Source organism: Haliotis rubra, unplaced genomic scaffold (genome assembly GCF_003918875.1).
Source record: "Haliotis rubra isolate DU_JTF1 unplaced genomic scaffold, ASM391887v1 Scf236, whole genome shotgun sequence".
NCBI lineage: Eukaryota > Metazoa > Mollusca > Gastropoda > Lepetellida > Haliotidae > Haliotis > Haliotis rubra.
The window spans coordinates 198,723-216,847 of record NW_025766403.1 but is presented as its reverse complement, the minus strand read 5'-3'; the positions used below and the strand labels follow the sequence as shown (position 1 = coordinate 216,847).

Below are 18,125 nucleotides of genomic sequence, written 5' to 3'. Positions count from 1 at the left end.
TAAACCCTTTTGTTGTGTCTAAAGCTGTGGAAGGAATATGTGGCACTGTACAAAATATCACTCGTCTACGGTCAGGCTCTCTGATGATTGAATGTGCTTAGAGACAGCAGTCTCTAAATCTGCTCAAAACAAACAATTTTGCTGATACTGAGATTGTTGTATCAGTGTACAAATCATTAAATTCGTGTCGAGGCATTGTTCGAGATTGTTCGAAATTTGTGTCTGACATGACAGAAGAAGAGATTGCGAAAGAACACAGACCTCAAGGGGTGACATCTGTCAGACGTTTCACCAGAAAAAATAATGATAGAATAGTCAATACTAACACCTATCTGTTTACCTTTGCCCTTTCGAAAATACCGACTTCTATCAAAGCTGGATATCTTAACATCGCTGTGGATACATATAGCCCGAATCCACTCCGTTGTTTTAAGTGTCAACATTTGGTCATGGGGCTAGTTCTTGTAAGAACTCCCCAATTCGGTCCCGCCGCAGTGGAAAACATGGAAACACCGATTGCACAAATGCCATCAAATGTGCAAACTGTAGTGGTGAGCATATGTCTTACTCCAAGCAATGTCCAGTATTTGAGAAAGAATCCAGTATTATTAAGATTAAATATACAAACAACATTTCTTTCTCTGACGTCAAGAAATTGGTTGAGGACCAGACGCCAAAAGAAAAATGTATCAAAGTCGTACTCTGTCGCAGTCTCTTCTTCCATCCAAAAGGTGGATAGTGTATGCCAGACAGCATTCAGCTGGGTCACAGGCCAACAAAAACTCCTCTACCCGCTTTCTGAGATGACCTCAACAACTGAAACACAGACTGATGTGCCATCTACCCCTCAGTGCCGAACAGTTGGCCATAGTCGGGGATCTGTGCCAGAAACCCATACTGGGAAAAATACCGAACCCATCAAAAGTGTCTTTTCCAAAACAGAAAGAAAACAACGAAAAGGAAAACAAGCAAAGGCTCTTAAGCACATTGAAGTTTCTTTGCTCAATCCTTTAGACCTTCCCGTCATTCGCGATCTCCAGTTACACCACCATGAGTCACTCCACCAGTATATTACAATGGAATGCTAGAGGACTTCGGAACAATTATAATGACCTCAAGCTATTAATCCAGGGTTACAAACCATCAGCTTTTTGTTTTCAAGAAACTTTCCTCAAAACAACTGATACATTAGATTTACGACAGTACGACTCGTACCATTGCTTTTCACCTGTAGGTGACAAATCAACCGGAGGAGTTTCTGTTATGGTACGACAGGGTGTTATTCACAGTCCAGTTTCTCTGAATACCCCACTTCAGGCTGTTTCAGTACGTGTCACACTGAATATTGTGTTCTTTATACATCCCACCATCGTATTCTCTTCGATAGTCTGATCTTCAGGCACTTTATGACCAACTTCCCAAACCCTGTGTCATAATGGGTGATTTGACTGGTCATAACCCACTTTGGGGTAGTAACGACACCAATACGAAAGGAAAATTACTTGAGGATTTTTTCTTATATAACAATTTATGCCTTTTTAATGATGGTTCTAAAACCTATCTACCCTGCAACTGGCACGTATTGCTGCTTGGACCTATCAGTTGTGGATTCCAATTTACTAAGTGAATTTGAATGGTCTGTACATGATGACCTCTGTGGTAGTGACCATTTTCCTACCGTATTAAAATTCCTTACACCATCTGATGTTCCCCCGTCATCGAGATGGAATTTTAATAGAGCACACTGGGCTCGCTATGAAACTCTTTGTTCAGAAAACCTAACACCTGATGGGTTTTTTATGTTCCCGACTCTATAAAGCTCTTCTCTTCTTTTCACAAAATAGCTGATGAATGTATTCCGAAGTCCTCTGCAGATCCTCACCTACGTAAACCTTGGTTTACTGTTGACTGCAAACAAGCTAGGAAGGCCCGGAAGAAGGCTGAAAAGTATTTCCGTCGCCATTCAATGGTTCATAATTCAAATAAATATAACATTTTAAATGCAAAAGCCCGGCGTACTTTTAAGCAAAACAAACGCCAATCTTGGCGAAATTATGTTTCAAAGATATATTCACCAACGCCAATGTTCCTCAAACATACCAAAAACTGCTGGAGAAGAAAATTATCAATTTTCATTCGGATAACGGGGAAGATTATAACGAAGTTTTTTCTATTCATGAACTTCAACATGCTCTTAATCAAGCCCATAATACTGTTACAGGAGTTGGTGGTATACATTATCAACTCCTCACACACTCACCTGAATGTTTAGAGACACTGTTGAATATTTTCGATGAAATTTGGCCATCTAGTAAATTTCCTTCATCCTGGCGTGATGCCATAGTGGTACCCATACCTGGACGTGACCATACCGATCCATCTAATTATAGGCCCATTTCTTTAACTAGCTGTGTTTGCAAAACCACGGAACGCATGGTAAATAACAGATTAACTTGGTACCTGGAATCAATCACAAATATCCAATGTGGTTTTCGTAAACATCGCAGTACCATTGACCATTTAGTTCGAGTGGAGTCATTTGTTAAGAATGCCTTTATTAACAAGCAACATGCAGTGTCAATCTTTTTCGATTTAAAAGCTTATGATACCACCTGAAAGCACGGCATCTGAAAAGATTTACATGATTTGGTTAACGGGGCCGTTTGCCTCAGTTTATATCACAGTTTTTAAGCGAGAGGCAATTTCAAGTCCGAGTGGGTTCAACCCTGTCTGACCATTATAATCAGGATCAGGGGGTCCCACAAGGCAGTATTCTGTCTGTCACATTGTTTAGTATTAAGACCAACTCTTTATCTAAGGTTTAAACGATTCAATTGATGGATCCCTTTTGGGGATGATTTAATACTTCTTGTTGCAGTAAAAATATGCATACTATTGAACGGCAACTGCAGTTTTGTTTAAATAAAATAAATAAATGGTGTCTTCAAAACGGCTTTAAAGTTTCCAAAGCTAATTGTCTACACTTCTGTAGAAAATATAAGCCGCATAAGGACCCATAACTATTTTTAAATTATAAAATAGTTTAAAGTTGTAGAGGAGGCCATGCTCTTGGGCTTATTTTTCGACTCGCATTTAGGTTTTCTTCCGCACATCAATATCTAAAAAATAAATGCCTAAAGGCGCTTGACTTGTTGAAAGTCGTTTCCAATTCTATGTGGGAAGGGGATCAAGCTACCCTCCTACACCTATATCGATCAATGGCTTGATTACGGCTCCATCGTATATGGTGGAACCTGTAAAAGCAACCTTAAAATTCTTGGTTCTGTCCACCCTCAAGGTCTAAGGGTCATATATATTACCCAAAAGAAACGCAAAACAAGGTCTTGGTTAAATTGTTTAGGAACATTTAATATATTAATGAAGAATGGTACAAAGGAGGAAATGTGCAGCATGGAGAACACAGAAGTCGAGGTCATTACAACAGGGTTGAAATGTCACATTCAAAGGTCAAGGTTATCAACGTGGTCAGTATCGCATATGCCCACCATTGGCATCAAGAACAGCCTGGCATCTCCTTCCCATGGACCCAACAAGGGTCTGAATGACAACCTGGACGTTGTTTGCCTGAAGGTAAGCTGCTGTGTGTCGAGCTGCATGTGGCCGGGCGTTGTCATGCTGGAAAATGACATTGGCGTTCCGGGTGATGGGTAGAACGTGAGGTCTCAGGATCTCGTCTGTGTACCTCCGAGCCGTGAGATTGCCCTGCACACAGACAAGATTTGTTTTTTCCACTGTGTGAGATGGCTGCACATACCTTAACACTCCACCGCCGAATCTGTCAACTTCTTGAATACAGCATGGTGCAAAACGTTGTCCCTGACGTCTGTAAACTCGAGTTCTTCCATCTGAACGATAGAGTAGGAAACGGGATTCGTCACTGAAGCACACTCTTCTCCAACGCAGTTGCGGCCATACTCTGTGTTGTTGACACCATTGACGACGTCGTTGACGGTGCTGTGCTGTCAAAATGACCCCACGAACAGGATGTCGAGCCCGAAGTCCTGCTTCTCGCAATCTGTTCCTCACTGTCTGGGCCGATATCCTACGCAGGCCCGGTATGTTGGATGCTGTAGAGGACGCGGTTATGGTTCGAATCCGTAGATGAGGTAACCTGATGACCCTGGTGGTCACTCTTAGTCTGCCGGGTCTGTGTCGATCACGTGTGGTTCCTCGGTGCAGATATCGGTTCCACAGTGTCGTTATGGTGATATGCGCCACGTTGAACACTCTGAAAAATTATTATGGCTGTGCCTTCGAAGGGGGTTCACTGAGGTGGTACGTAAGTCCCAAAGCAATCAAAGTAAATTAATCTTACCAAATATTTTAAACGTATTATCTTTGTAATTTTAAATTATTGCTAAATTCGACTACAATCACCAGCGGCTGAAGAGATGATATAAATCCAGCTAGGGTCCATGCAGGTAGCAAAAGTAATGTAAGCCCCCATGGTTCCTAGTATGGTGATCTTTCTTCAGTCGCTGGTGATCTTCGGCCCGTTTGTATATTGTGTTGTAATGGAGGTTTCATTTTAATATTACATGTTAGTTTTAAATTTCTATCTGTGATAGACAAGTAGTTTTACTGTTCATCGTACAGTTTTATAGCTTCTAATTATTTTCATCTTTAATGATAATTAATTGTTCTCGTCACGATATGGCTGAAATATTGCAGATGTGACGATAAATATTAACTCACTCACTCGAAGGGGGTTGAAGAAACGTAATAGTACTGTTCCCCTGAGAGGTTACGTAAGTCCCATTTCATTTGAAGTACCATCGTTTTAATAGTAGGATATTTGTTTTTTCATGGTTCGGCTAAATTTCTCCATAATCGCTAACACCTGAAGGGGTGATGTAAATCCAGCTAGGGTCGATGCAGGTAACACGGTACTGTTAGTCCCATTGGTCCCTTCTATGGGGATCTACCTTCAGTTGCTGGTGATTTCCAGCCTGTTCATATTTTGTACGGTCCATAAAAATTGTTAAATTTACAGTTGTATGCTAGTTTTAATTCTCTATCTGGGATAATCTAGCTATTTTACCGTCCTTCGTTGACAAGCTTTTATACTTAAATTGCGTTTATTATGAATTAATAACTTTTTACAGTCACGATATGGATAATAATAGTTTTTAATGATAACAGTTTTTGCATGGTACTATTTAGCTCGACTGATTTTACATTCAGGTTCAGTAAGGCAGAGAATATTGCTGTGCTCAGATAGTCTAATGCACCGAATATTGCCTTGCTCATGTAGATTAAGATGCCAAATATTGATGTGATTGAGCAGTGTAGTGAATGAGTGAGTTTAATGTTACGCCTCCTTTTTGCAACATTACAGCAATATCACAGCGGGGACACCAGAAACGTGCCTTGTGCCCATGTGGCGAATCGAACCTGGGTCTTCGTCGTGAAGAGCAAACGCTTTAACCACTTGAGTACATTTTAACGCCCTTGAGTAGTCTAAGACGCCGAATATATTTCTGAGAGGGTCTACGGTCCCGAATGTTGCTCTGCTCGGGTAGTGCAAGACGTCGAATATTACTGTGATCAGGTAGTAAAGGTTCTAGATAGTCATCGAGTAGCCTGAGGCAGTAAATATTTGCTCGGGTAGTGTCAGACGCCGATCATTTCTGTGCCGAGTATAGTGCCTGAACTGTGATAGGACGTTTTGAGTGTGGGTTCCTCGGCATTGTATTAATACGTAGTAAACGTCTGATGCCTGCAGCCACTTTGGGATTTCTCCCTTTAAGCCGACGTATCTTCATATCAGTGAAAGTGGAGTTGGTGAGAGATAGCTTACAGACTGGCATGGTACCGGAAAAGAGTAATAAACACAACCCTCACAGAACCTTGTTTGTTATAGTCATATGTGTTCAAAAATATTGAGATGATGATGATACAATTAAATTGTTACACTTTTCAGATAGGCCGAAATAGGGCCTTTGTAATATCTTGTCTTTGCATCTTTAAGGTCAGGGTTTTAGCTCTCTTTTTCCCTGCTGCACACTTAAGCACATATGCCAGATGTTGTGTGTTCTAAAGCAAATGACTTCTATGTGCTTCTATTCAGCCTGCAGTAAATGGGTACAATAGATGGCGATGGAACTGTTAACCTCAAAGGCAGCTTGTAATGTACACACAGCAGGGAGCGGGCAAAGAATATCAACAACACACTGATCAATTAACCAGGGTCATAATGAAGCGCTTTGAGGATGCTTAACAGGTTTTGATTTGGCACATTAAACGTGTCCTATTCTTGGTCCTTCTGCGAGCTTAAGACATATGTCATATGTTGTGTCTCCTAAAGCAAGTGGCGTCGAAATGTGCCTGTATTCATCCTGCACGAAATGGGTACACGGTAGAATTAGATAGCGATGAGACATTAACCTCAAAGGCAACTTGTGATGTACACACAACGGGGAGAAGACAATGAAAATCCAGAACACACTGATCAATTAACGAGGGTAATAATGAAGCGTTTTGGCCATGTTTCACAGTGGGGATTTGGCGTATTTAGATGTGCACATAGTTATATGTTTTAAATATGTCTTCCCTTGTCCCGAACAGATGAAGAAACCAATGGCCGCCTCTGCGTCGTTCCTTGTGTTGCTGGTTAGCGTCCCGGTGGTGTGGTGTCTAATCCCGCGTGAGTCGTTTTATACCTGAACGTCATACTGACATTTGCCTTTTCTGCAAACACCTGCTGTCATCACTGATTGTCATGCTTCTCTCTTTTATATTCATTAATTTGCCCTTCTTTGACGGAAGGACTCGTTATTCTCTGGCGTTAACATTTCATTATATATGTACAAAGAATATGCTAGTGTCTAATTACCACTCTTAACTGAACATTACGAAAATGGGCTATAGATCGTCAGCACCCATAAGTGGGCAACCACAGGGGGGACCTTGGGGACTTAGAGTACGCATGGTACCAGGTAGCTCTGGCAATTGATGCTTATCGGACAGTTTAGCCAAACAGTTAAATACAGTTAACAGTAATAAATATACTGCGTTTAAAACCACGTAGAATGAGAAATAGTTTAAATCAAATTTAACTTACATACACTCTCAAGAAGACAAATATTTTAAGCTACTTCAACAACTTTTGAAGGTATAGTAGTCAATCATTCTACCATTAAAATCACTGACTATTTACAATGCATTTCAAATTTTATCAATTAATTCAAGTTCTTTTAAACACCCAAAAAGATCCTTTAGGGATGAAAGTGTGAAATAATTAACCCTCGTGATGGAAAAATCAATACAGTCAATCAGAACATGCTTGACGGTTATTCTTCCATCACAACGGATACAAAATGGATGATCCTCACCTTTCTATATAATTGATTCTTGACCAGACGTTCCAATGACCGACATATTGAGCATTGATCTACGAAATTTGGATTCACCAAGCAAGTTACTGGCCAAGCTTGCCACCGCATTCAGTCTTATTCCAGCAATAGGACAGTGGTCGAGTCTGGAACAGGAAATCATGTGACTGATAGTAAAAAGTAACGACCCACGTCGCCTGAGTGTCCTTAAAGTACTGTAAAATTATTGTCCTCCTGAGAGGGGACCGCCTGCGTGGTGTAGTGGTTAGAGCGTCTGCCCGGAGAGCGGAAGGTCGCGGGTTCGATCCCCGACCGCGTCATACCAAAACACGTTAAAATATGGTACTTGTTGGTCCCTGCCTGGCGCTCGGCATTAATGGGTACAACAAGGACTGGTCGGTTCCGAGTCAGTATAATGTGTCTGAGTAGGGTATTCATGCTTCACTGCGGCATGGTATCTCAGTGGGCTAGCACTATAAACCAGCTTCTGTCTGGGCTAGTACAAGCAGCCGCACATACACGTACACATACACACGCATGCACGTCGTCATATGAGCAAAATATTCTCAAGCACGACCTTAAACCCAATTTCACCTCACCTCACCTGATAGACAAGTCAAATTTCTCAGAAATGTGAATGCATGAGGCATTTTTGAGTAAAAGCAAGCAAACAACATTTTCTGGGGTAGGTTTTCGTGCTGAATACGAATCTGTTGTTTGCTAAGCTCAATAATGCCTAATTAGGTCACAAATTGGGTTCAAAGGTCAATGAGTGCAAAATTCAATTGTTTTAAAAAGTGTTTTATTTATCATTTTCCATCCATACAATGAACTCATTTTACAAGATATTGATTAATAATGGTACCACAGGATTTCAAAATGTTGAAATTCATGGAAATGCTGAAGGAAAAATGTCGTATTTTTGCAAATATCTCCCTTATGGAGCGACTTTTAGGTTTTGTGTGAAGAGCTACTTTTTACAAGCATTTTTGCTCAAAATGCAAAGCAAGGCTGAATCTTTTCCTTTTGTTAACAGAATTATATTCCAGGCAAACTGTTTAGGTCACAAAAACCGCATATTAAGCGCATAATTACTTCAAAGGTTAATGAGTGTGACAGGATGCGATAGGCATTTTTACATGTATGCCACACGAATGTTCAGGAAATCACATGAACAGGTGGGAACCCTATCCGATAATGTGTCAAATACATAGTATGAAGATGAAGGCGAAAGTGGAACACAAATGCATACAAGCCATGTGCTATGACTGAAGGATCGAGGCTGTACTAAAAGACTTTGCTATCACATATTTGGTTTAGTGATCTTTGTGCCGGAGGATTTTGTTAGTGACACACTGCACTGGTACTTTTTTATTCAAAAGGTGCAGTGTGTGTGTACCAGGAGAGGTCATCAGTGGCGGTATATACGTAGCACTGGTGTAAGTTTGTTTACAGGCCAAGGCTTATCATTTGAGCTTTGTATCATATGTCAGGAAACCAGTCGGTCTAAAAATACCTTCTACAACCAGACAGAACTGAACATCTAATCTATTTTTGAGGCCACCCAGTTCAGGCACAATTGAAACATTCCAAAGTTCGGTCATCTGTAGACAGGCTATCATTCCTCTTTGAAGAATCTCCTGACGGCAACCCTAATCTAAAATGGCACAAACTCTGTTATTCAGCATACACACATTAGGGAAAAATAAATGTAAGGCTTGCCAAGGAACAGTCCAATGCTTCACAAGGAAATGAACAGACTGGTGTTTCAGATGAAGATACCGCTTTTTACGCAGGGGTACTTCAACAGTGGATTTGTACACAAATGCAAAATATGTACACAAGCATGCTATCACATTGACTGTCTAAGTAAATTTCTGTGGGATGCCAAAAGGGCAGAAACTGACAGCAAATGAGCTGATATAGCCATGGCTTGGTTGTGTCAGGAGTTACGTCACAATGCTGAGAATGGACACGAATTTAAATTGTCTGCTATGTTCATGAGGTACAAAGAATTAGCCAGTGACTCTATAATCCTTTCATTTGATAAAGGAAACAAGTGCATTGTGGACTCTTGTCCCAGGTGCACGTTGCTCTGAGACTCCACAGTGATATAATGTCACATGTTGTGACGTGAGTGAAGAAGCAGAGTAGGCCAGTGTACATGCTTCTGAACATCTTACTTGGTGGCCAAAGTCATGTTTATAATGAGTTTGAAGAAGGTGAAATAGGCGCATCTGATGTTGAACGGGTTAAGAACACAAGGGTTAGAAGTACAGGGCACTTCGCACCAAGGTACCAAGTCCATCTTGGACTGCCCCCAAGAAAAAAGAAAAAGAAAATCTCCCAAAGACCAAGTTCCTTGAAAACACTGCCCCAGTTTGTGGATCTAGTGCTTGGAGAACCCGGGTGTAACTGATGATGTGCCAAGCATTCTATATGGTATAGCTCAACTAGTTTTCTTGACTGTGCATGTTGATTGGTGAAGGGTCATACCCATACCAACATGTTTAGGTGGTGCTTCCTTTTCCCCGCAAAGACTGTAGACCATGTCTTGCCCCATACTACGAACACCTGTGTTCTTAATCCGTTCAACATCAGATACAAGCCTATTTCACGTTCTTCAGAAGGAGGTACACTGGCCAACTCTACTTCTTCACTCACGTCACAACAATTGAATCCCGGATCTGACATATCACTGCAGAGTCTCAGAGCAACGTGCTTCAGTGACATGAACAACAAATTCATAAGTGACCCCAATGCACTTTGATAAAGGTCCCTTGAAGTCCTCTGTCTACTGAAATATGATGATGAGTCTGACTCATTGGCTAATTCTTTGTACTTCATAAACACAGCAGACAATTCAAATATGTGTCCATACTCTGCACGGTGACATAACTCCTGACACAACCAAGCCATGGCCATATCAGCTCATTTACTGTCAGTTTCTGCCCTTTGGGCATCCAACAGAAATTAACTTAGATGTGATAGCATGAATCGGCTGCTATTAAATCATTCACATCTATAATACGTTCAAAGACCTTGTGTGCATATTTGGCATCTGTGCACACTTTAGAATCTATTATTATGGTAGAAACATGGCTCGTCTTCTGCTTGCTTTCAGAGCTGTGACAGAAAATACACAACGTCAAGTACCCCTACGTAAAAAGCGGTATCCTTCATCTGAAACACCTGTCTGTTCATTTCCTTGTGAAGCATCGGACTGTTCCTTGGCAAGCCTTACATTTATTTTTCCCTAATGTGTGTATGCTGAATAACAGAGTTTGTGCCATTTTAGATTAGGGTTGCAGTCAGGAGGTTCTTCAAAGAGGAATGATAGCCTGTCTACAGATGACCGAACTTTGGAATGTTTCAATTTGTGCCTGGGCTGGGTGGCCTCAAAGATGGATTAGATGTTCAGTTCTGTCTGGTTGTAGAAGGTATTTTTAGACCGACTGGTTTCCTGACATATGATACAAAGCTCAAATGATAAACCTTGGCCTGTGAATAGAAACAAACTTACACCAGTGCTACGTATATACCGCCACTGATGACCTCTCCAGGTACACACACACTGCACCATTTGAATAAAAAAGTACAAGCAGTGCATCAACTAACAAAATCCTCCAGCACAAAGATTCCTAAAACCAAATATGTGATAGCAAAGTCTTTTAGTACAGCCTCGATCCTTCAGTCATAGCACATGGCTTGTATGCATTTATGTTCCACTTTCGCCTTCATCTTCATACTATGTATTTGACACATTATAATAATAAAAGTAATAATAGGGCATTTCTAACATGCATAAATCCCTACTGAAGTATGCTCAGAGTTCAGCAAAGTTGGAAAGACCTCAGAAAAAGGTGAGTTTTCAGTTTTGATCGGAAGCTAGAGAAGTCACTGGTGTTCCGGAGAGAGAAGGGAAGATCATTCCAGGCTGTTGAAGCTGCGCAGGCGAATGATCTGCTGCCGTAGCGAACACTGTTTGTTCTAGGAACAAGCAGAAGGTTTTTGTCCTGAGAACGAAGGGATCTAGCTGGTTGATATGGCATTAGAAGATTGGAGAGATAAGCAGGAGCGCATCCAGACAGGCAGCGGTAGGTGAGGCAGAGGAGTTTAAAGTGGATCCGGTTCTCGATTGGAAGCCAATGAAGAGATTGAAGAATGGGAGAGATGTGGTCAAACTTCTTCGATCTAGTCACGACACGTGCCGCAGCAGTTTGGATTCGTTGAAGTCTCTGGATTTGTGGATAGTTTGCACCGGCTAGGAGAGAGTTACAACAGTCCAGGCAGGTCATTACATCGCATAAGGTGAGAGTTTTTGCCGAATCTATAGTCAGGTATTGCCTAATGGAACTGATATTGCGTAGAGCTGCAAAACAGATCCTAGAGAGAGTAATGATCCTCTATCAGTACTTGCTGGAGACGGGACGACAGATAAGACTTGAACCAGCATAGAGCTGTGCCATCAATTCCATTATCAGATAGGGTTCCCACCTGTTCCTGTGATTTCCTGAACTGTTCCGTGGGTAATTATGTTGCTAAAATCATTAATCAAACTCACTGCATGAATGAAAGCAGTTTCATTTGACATGCATGTGAAGCAGTATAAAAGCATTCGTGTGGCATACATATAAAAATGCCTATCGCATCCTGTCACACTCATTAATCTTTGAAGTAATTATGCACTTAATATGCAAATTTTGTGATCTAAATAGTTTGCCTGGAATATAGTTCTGTTAACAAAAGGAAAAGATTTAGCCTTGCTTTGCATTTTGAGCAAAAATGCTTGTAAAAAATTAGCTCTTCACACAAAAACTAAAAGTCGCTCCATAAGGGAGATATTTGCAAAAATACGAAATGTTTCCTTCAGCATTTCCATGAAAACCAACATTTTGAAATCCTGTGGTACCATTATTAATCAATATATTGTAAAACGAGTTCATTGTATGGATGGAAAATGATAAATAAAACACTTTTTAAAAAAATTGAATTTTGCACTCATTGACCTTTGAGCCCAATTTGTGACCTAATTAGGCATTATTGAGCTTAGCAAACAACAGATTCGTATTCAGCACGAAAAACTACCCCAGAAAATGTTGTTTGCTTGCTTTTACTCAAAAATGCCTCATGCATCCTTAAAATCCACATTTCTTAGAAATTTGACTAGTCTATGAGAGGGTACGTAAGCCCCAAAGTAGTCAAAGTAAATTTAAACTCTCCACATTTTTAACCGTAGAATATGTGTATTTGTAATGTATGGCTAGATTTGTCTAAATTGCTAACAGCTGAAGGGATAGTGTAAATCCAGCTAGGGCCCATGCAGGAAGCAAATGTACTGTAAGTCCCCATGGTCCATAGTATGGTGATCTACCTTCAGTTGTTGGCAATCTATAGCCCGTTATTCTTATGTTGAATTGTCCATAAAAGTTTGTTTTACAGTTACATGCTAGGTTTAATTGTCTATCTTTGATAATCTAGTTATTTTTACTGTCCTTCGTTGACAGGTTTTATATAATTCAGTTGCGTTTATTATGAATTCATAACTTTTTAAAGTCGATGTGACTCTAAATCCTTACTCACTCACTCACTCACTTAAAATTAGCAATGTGGTGCTGAGGACCTATTCTGCCCTGGGATCGGCTATCAGCTATCAGCGTTACCCAGCACTCACCACAAGGAGGTTGCTCTTCACGAGTGTCGTGATGCAGTGAAGTATGGCAGTGCAAAAAGTTAAACTGATGAGCAAAAGAAAGTTTAAAATCAATCTAATTACAAACCACAAAATATTTATGAAGTAAAAGGTATTGCAAAATCACAATCTTTATTAGACAGTTAAACTGCAACTGATATTGCCATGATAGCTGTCCGAATCGAGGTAGGTTAACAAAATCAAACATTCAAAATAATTGACAGTGGGCACACACACCTAAAATCGTACAAATTCAATAAAGTAAACGGCCGGCATGGTACCTTTAGGAGGTCGCGCTGTATAGGGGGGTATTTTGTTGAAGGGATGAATTTGTGGATGGACAGGCGAGAAGACCGCTGATCACTGTTAACAGAAATTTGACAGCTCAGTGTTACATGGAGGACACTCGTCGGCCAGTTGCCCTATCATTTGTACATTAGCTGCCATGTGGTGTCGTTTGTCAACGTGACAACGCCTGACCCCATACAGATTACTTGCAGCCAATAACTCCATGGATGTCCCCAATAGAAAACCTGTTGGATGTCGTGTTCAACAGCGAACACAACAACAGCACCCGACAAGAACTGATCCAAGTCCTTAAAAAAAATAGCTTTATTATTCTGTAAATATGTACTTCATCTGAAAAATGTATTAGACCATCCTCTCTTTTCATTTGCTGTGCACAAATAGCTGTCATTTGTGTACGTATGTGATATCGACTATTTAATTATACAGCTTGGGTCATTAGGACTCATATTTATATTCATGTACATATTAACATCATGTATTTGCTCAGTAACATCAGGCATATTGTAAATCTTCGGATGTCAATTTACTATAGGAAATTCATTCATTCATTCATTCATTCATTCATTCATTCATTCATCCATCCATCCATCCATCCATCCATCCATCCATTCATTCATTCATTCATCCATCCATTCATTCATTCATTCATTCATTCATTATGTCCGTGTCTTCAGTTCATGTGTACTCGATTGTCAAACAATCACCATATGTCCATGTCTTCGGTCCTTGTGTACTCCATTGTCAAATAATCACCATATGTCCGTGTCTTCAGTCGATGGGTACTCGATTTTCATCCAATAACCATATGTCCATGTCTTTAGTCGATGTGTATTTGATTGTAACACATATGTCCATGTCTTTGGTGTATCGGGATGTGTATTTGTTAAATGTAAATGAAGTTCAGGTATTTTTTCAGCATTTAACAATATACTTTCTTTCAGGTACGATAACGGTGACACCGGACCCTGCAAGAGTGGACGAGACCGCGGGCTCTATCGTTCTCACTGTTACCAACAGTATGTTGCCCTCTTCCGGCTTTTGGGGTTTCACTGTGAGTGTTTATTACTTTCATGTAGAATATTAAGGCTGTAAAGATGCATTGAACTATCGATAGATTGCAATTGTTGAGCCTCCGATAATTAATCGATGGTAGAAAGAAAAAACTATTGATGCATCGATAGTATGTATGACTATCGATAGTTTAATAATTGAATTCCATTGACAAATATTTATGTTGTTTTTTATGTTTGTATTGTAACTGTTTATTTGATCCCAGTTTCAAATTTCTGAACAGATATTAAAAGACTACTTGGTAAAAAATTGATATTAAAAAACTGGTTGTTTTTATTTCATATACACTATACATTCATTTGGTAAATGACTTTTCAAGAAGACAATTCAAGTAGAAAAATACTATGTTGCAATAGACTATCGTTATCGCAATAGTTGTTTCCCCCTCAATAGTCACCCCTATAAAATAACCAAAAGTAACGGGATGATATTGAGACTGGAACGAGTCCAAATTTAATTTGCTACCTGGGTATCCGATACCTTATTACTCGGCTTGACACGCTGTAGGACTCTTGGGTTGGGTACAAAAAGTCTGATAGAGGGTGTTTGATCGTACACCGGCCAAACACTATTCACATACACGATCTGGTCCCATCTGCACATGCGATCTTAGCGCTCCGATGATCATAAGTGTCATATTATAACATTGACATAAGACCCAAGTGGACCCTGATCATGCACGCACTGAGATTGACTGAAGCTTCCTATTTCTATAAACGTCAGAACGAATGCCTGCATTGGCAGAAAGAGACAACACCAGCAACTTGAAGTGTAAGTATGGAGGAGCATTGTTATTGTCATTAAACAATATACAATATACGTTACTAACCCGGGTCCGAGAAGTACAATGGATACCCGGGTCCAAAGCAAAACCAACCCTACCCGAGTACAAGAGTTTCCTGTTCAAGCCCTAGTTGGTATGAAGCTGTATGAAAAGAACGTGTGTAGGTTTGTGCTCAGGATCAAAGGGCATTTTACACAATGTATTGTTGTGGTGTCCTTCTGTTATAAATAATTCGTTTTGACCAAGGTTAACCCATGATGTAATATCCATTGCTTGATCTGCTGGTCAAGTAAATGACCTGTTAGGTTCATCATCCTAAACTATCAATACCTTACTGACTGAATCGTTCTCCTTTAAGTACGAGACGGATGACACAGCTGAATATGTCTACTCAGTTTATGATGTGGATTCCGCTGGTGATGTATACTACTACACGTACACAGCTGATGAATCCGACTACACAGCTGATGAATCCGACTACACACCAGTCTTTGAGACGTCACGGCAAGTTCCATTTGACCAAAACACCTCTACCATTACGATCGCCATTTTGGATGACACGGTAAGTTTAATTTCCGACCTAAAAAGCAATAAACCCCTTTTCCTTCTTGTAATGAGTACATGCGTACGCCTCTTTCAGCACAAAGTCCAGCAATATCACGTCGGGGTAGAATAGAAATAGGCGTCGCGCACTTTACCCATGTTGGGAACCGAACACGGGGCTTCGGCTTGGCGAGGGAACACTTTAACCGCTATCCCACCGCACTAAATCACATGAGATTAAGTATGATCCATATAGTGATGTTCGTGAAAAGGAGAGCTTATGTCGTTTAATCCGTGGTACTAGTCAAAAACATGCGAAGTCAAATGTGCATCTGAAACAATCACGGAAACATGTGGTTTCAGTCATAACTGAGAATTACATCAGGCATTTTTTTGTCACTAATGTTTCACATTTGGGCATTTTACATAAAACTGTTTTACTAATGCATGAATGCTGTAGTATGCCTGTTGTATCGATATGACGTGCTGTTCAACGTATGTTGTCTAGTACTATTTCAGTTTTAAACTCACAGAGTGTCGTCTTTAATATAAACCCTGGAAGAATGATGTAAACCTTCCTCGTGCTTTACCTGTTTGATTTGCAACATGTTGATGTATTCTTTGAATCTTTGAAACGACTAATACCTCTAAACATGTGCCATGTTTTTACACTGCCATTCTCGAAAAACGGTAAACAACAAACAAATATTCTTGTGACATTGTATTGCTTAAAACTAGTTTTTAATCGGGATTTTACCAATATGTACGAAGAAATGTTTTGTTTTACTGTAAGAACAGGTGAGAAAATCTGCCCCGATATTTGACAATTATGAGTAGTAGTAGTCATCCATTGCTTTGATAATTTCCTTACATATTCTCTGTTCAGGAGCTCGACCCTGGAGAGACGTTCCTGGTCAAACTAACAAGCTTCTTACAGGGTGAACCTGACATGAATGTGAAAGTCACCATAATCGACGATGAACGTCAGTGATATCTCAAAGAATCTACTAGACAAAAATCATATTCGTCAAACAATACGTAAACCCGTACGAAGAGAAGAAATATTGCATACGTTTGTTTGCTTTAATCATGACATAATATGATGTTACAAGCATCTAATTTCACTTTTATCAAGCGAGCAATATTCCGGCTACTTCACGTCGACGTAACTAATTTAGTGTAAGCAAGACAATCCGCTGGTTAATGTTATTTCCAACGCCGTCAAGTTACACTGAAAGGCACCCGTGAAGATCCGGGTTAGAATTGGTCTTCAGTAACCCATGCTTGACGTCAGAGGCAACTAACGGTATCGGGTGGTCAGGCTCGCTGACTTGGTTAACACATGTCATCGTATTCCAATTGTGTAGATCGATGTTTATGCTGTTGATCACTGGATTGTCTGGTCCAGACTCGATTAACTACACACCGCCTCCATATAGCTGAAATATTGCTGAGTGTGAAATATGAACTCACTCACTCAGTCACTACACCGAAAGGCACGGCATTTAACGACTCTCTCCAATAAGGTCGACTGGTCTTGAGCAACCTATACTTGTTGTAAGATGCGATTAGCGGGATCTGATGGTAAGATTGGTGGTTTGGTTGTGATGCCTGTAATCATATCCCCATTGTATAGATCGATGATCATGGTGCCAATCAGACGATTGTCTGATCTAGACTCGAAACAATAAATAGCGACGACATTCTCTACAAGCAATAGAATACTGGTGACCTGTTCTTACTCTCTTCCCCACAATGTTCATCCTCCAGAGACACTATTTCTGCAGGTGCACCGGTGCAGTTGAAGCAGCCTGCTGACATTGCAATCAATGAGAACGCTTCCAACAACATAACTCTGACACTTGAGAGGAACGACACCTCCACCCACAGCTTCACACTCCAGTTGCACATCATCGCTGGTACTGCCGATGCCGGGACGGACTTTGCACATTTCGGACTGTGGTTAAATATCACATTTGCTGAAAACGTAACGAGAGTAACAACTACACTGGCCTCTGTCATCAGTGACTTGGTGAGTGTCACTGCTGACAAAACATTTTCTACAAAATGTCATGCCTACTTAAACTGGTCTAAAGGGGGAGGTAATTGTTGTAGTATTACGTGAACAAAATATGATTTGATTGAAGTGTTTGTGCCAATTTGAATTGGTCTCCAAAGGGAGAAAATTGTTGCTGTGGTCCTGTATGGAGACAATAAGCCTGGCAAAATTAAGTAAGGAGTATCAGTTGGATGGGTAACTGTGAAGGCAGCTTGACCTTTGAGAGTTTTTATGGCTTTGGTCGTGACCACCACAGAAACAGCAGTCACACTGCATGTTCTTATGTTTTTGCCACAATGCCTCATTGCCCAA

General features: G+C 40.4%; 1 protein-coding gene across 1 annotated transcript in view; it reads left to right on the top strand.

The window, feature by feature from the left end:
* LOC124278398 overlaps nucleotides 1–18,125 on the top strand; it is a 58,178-nt gene that overhangs the window by 31,684 nt on the left and 8,369 nt on the right. Inside the window, exons 3-4 of the mRNA XM_046714112.1 lie at nucleotides 16,641–16,737; nucleotides 17,542–17,786. Coding sequence (XP_046570068.1) covers nucleotides 16,641–16,737; nucleotides 17,542–17,786 — 342 coding nt within the window. The remainder of the gene's footprint in view (nucleotides 1–16,640; nucleotides 16,738–17,541; nucleotides 17,787–18,125) is intronic.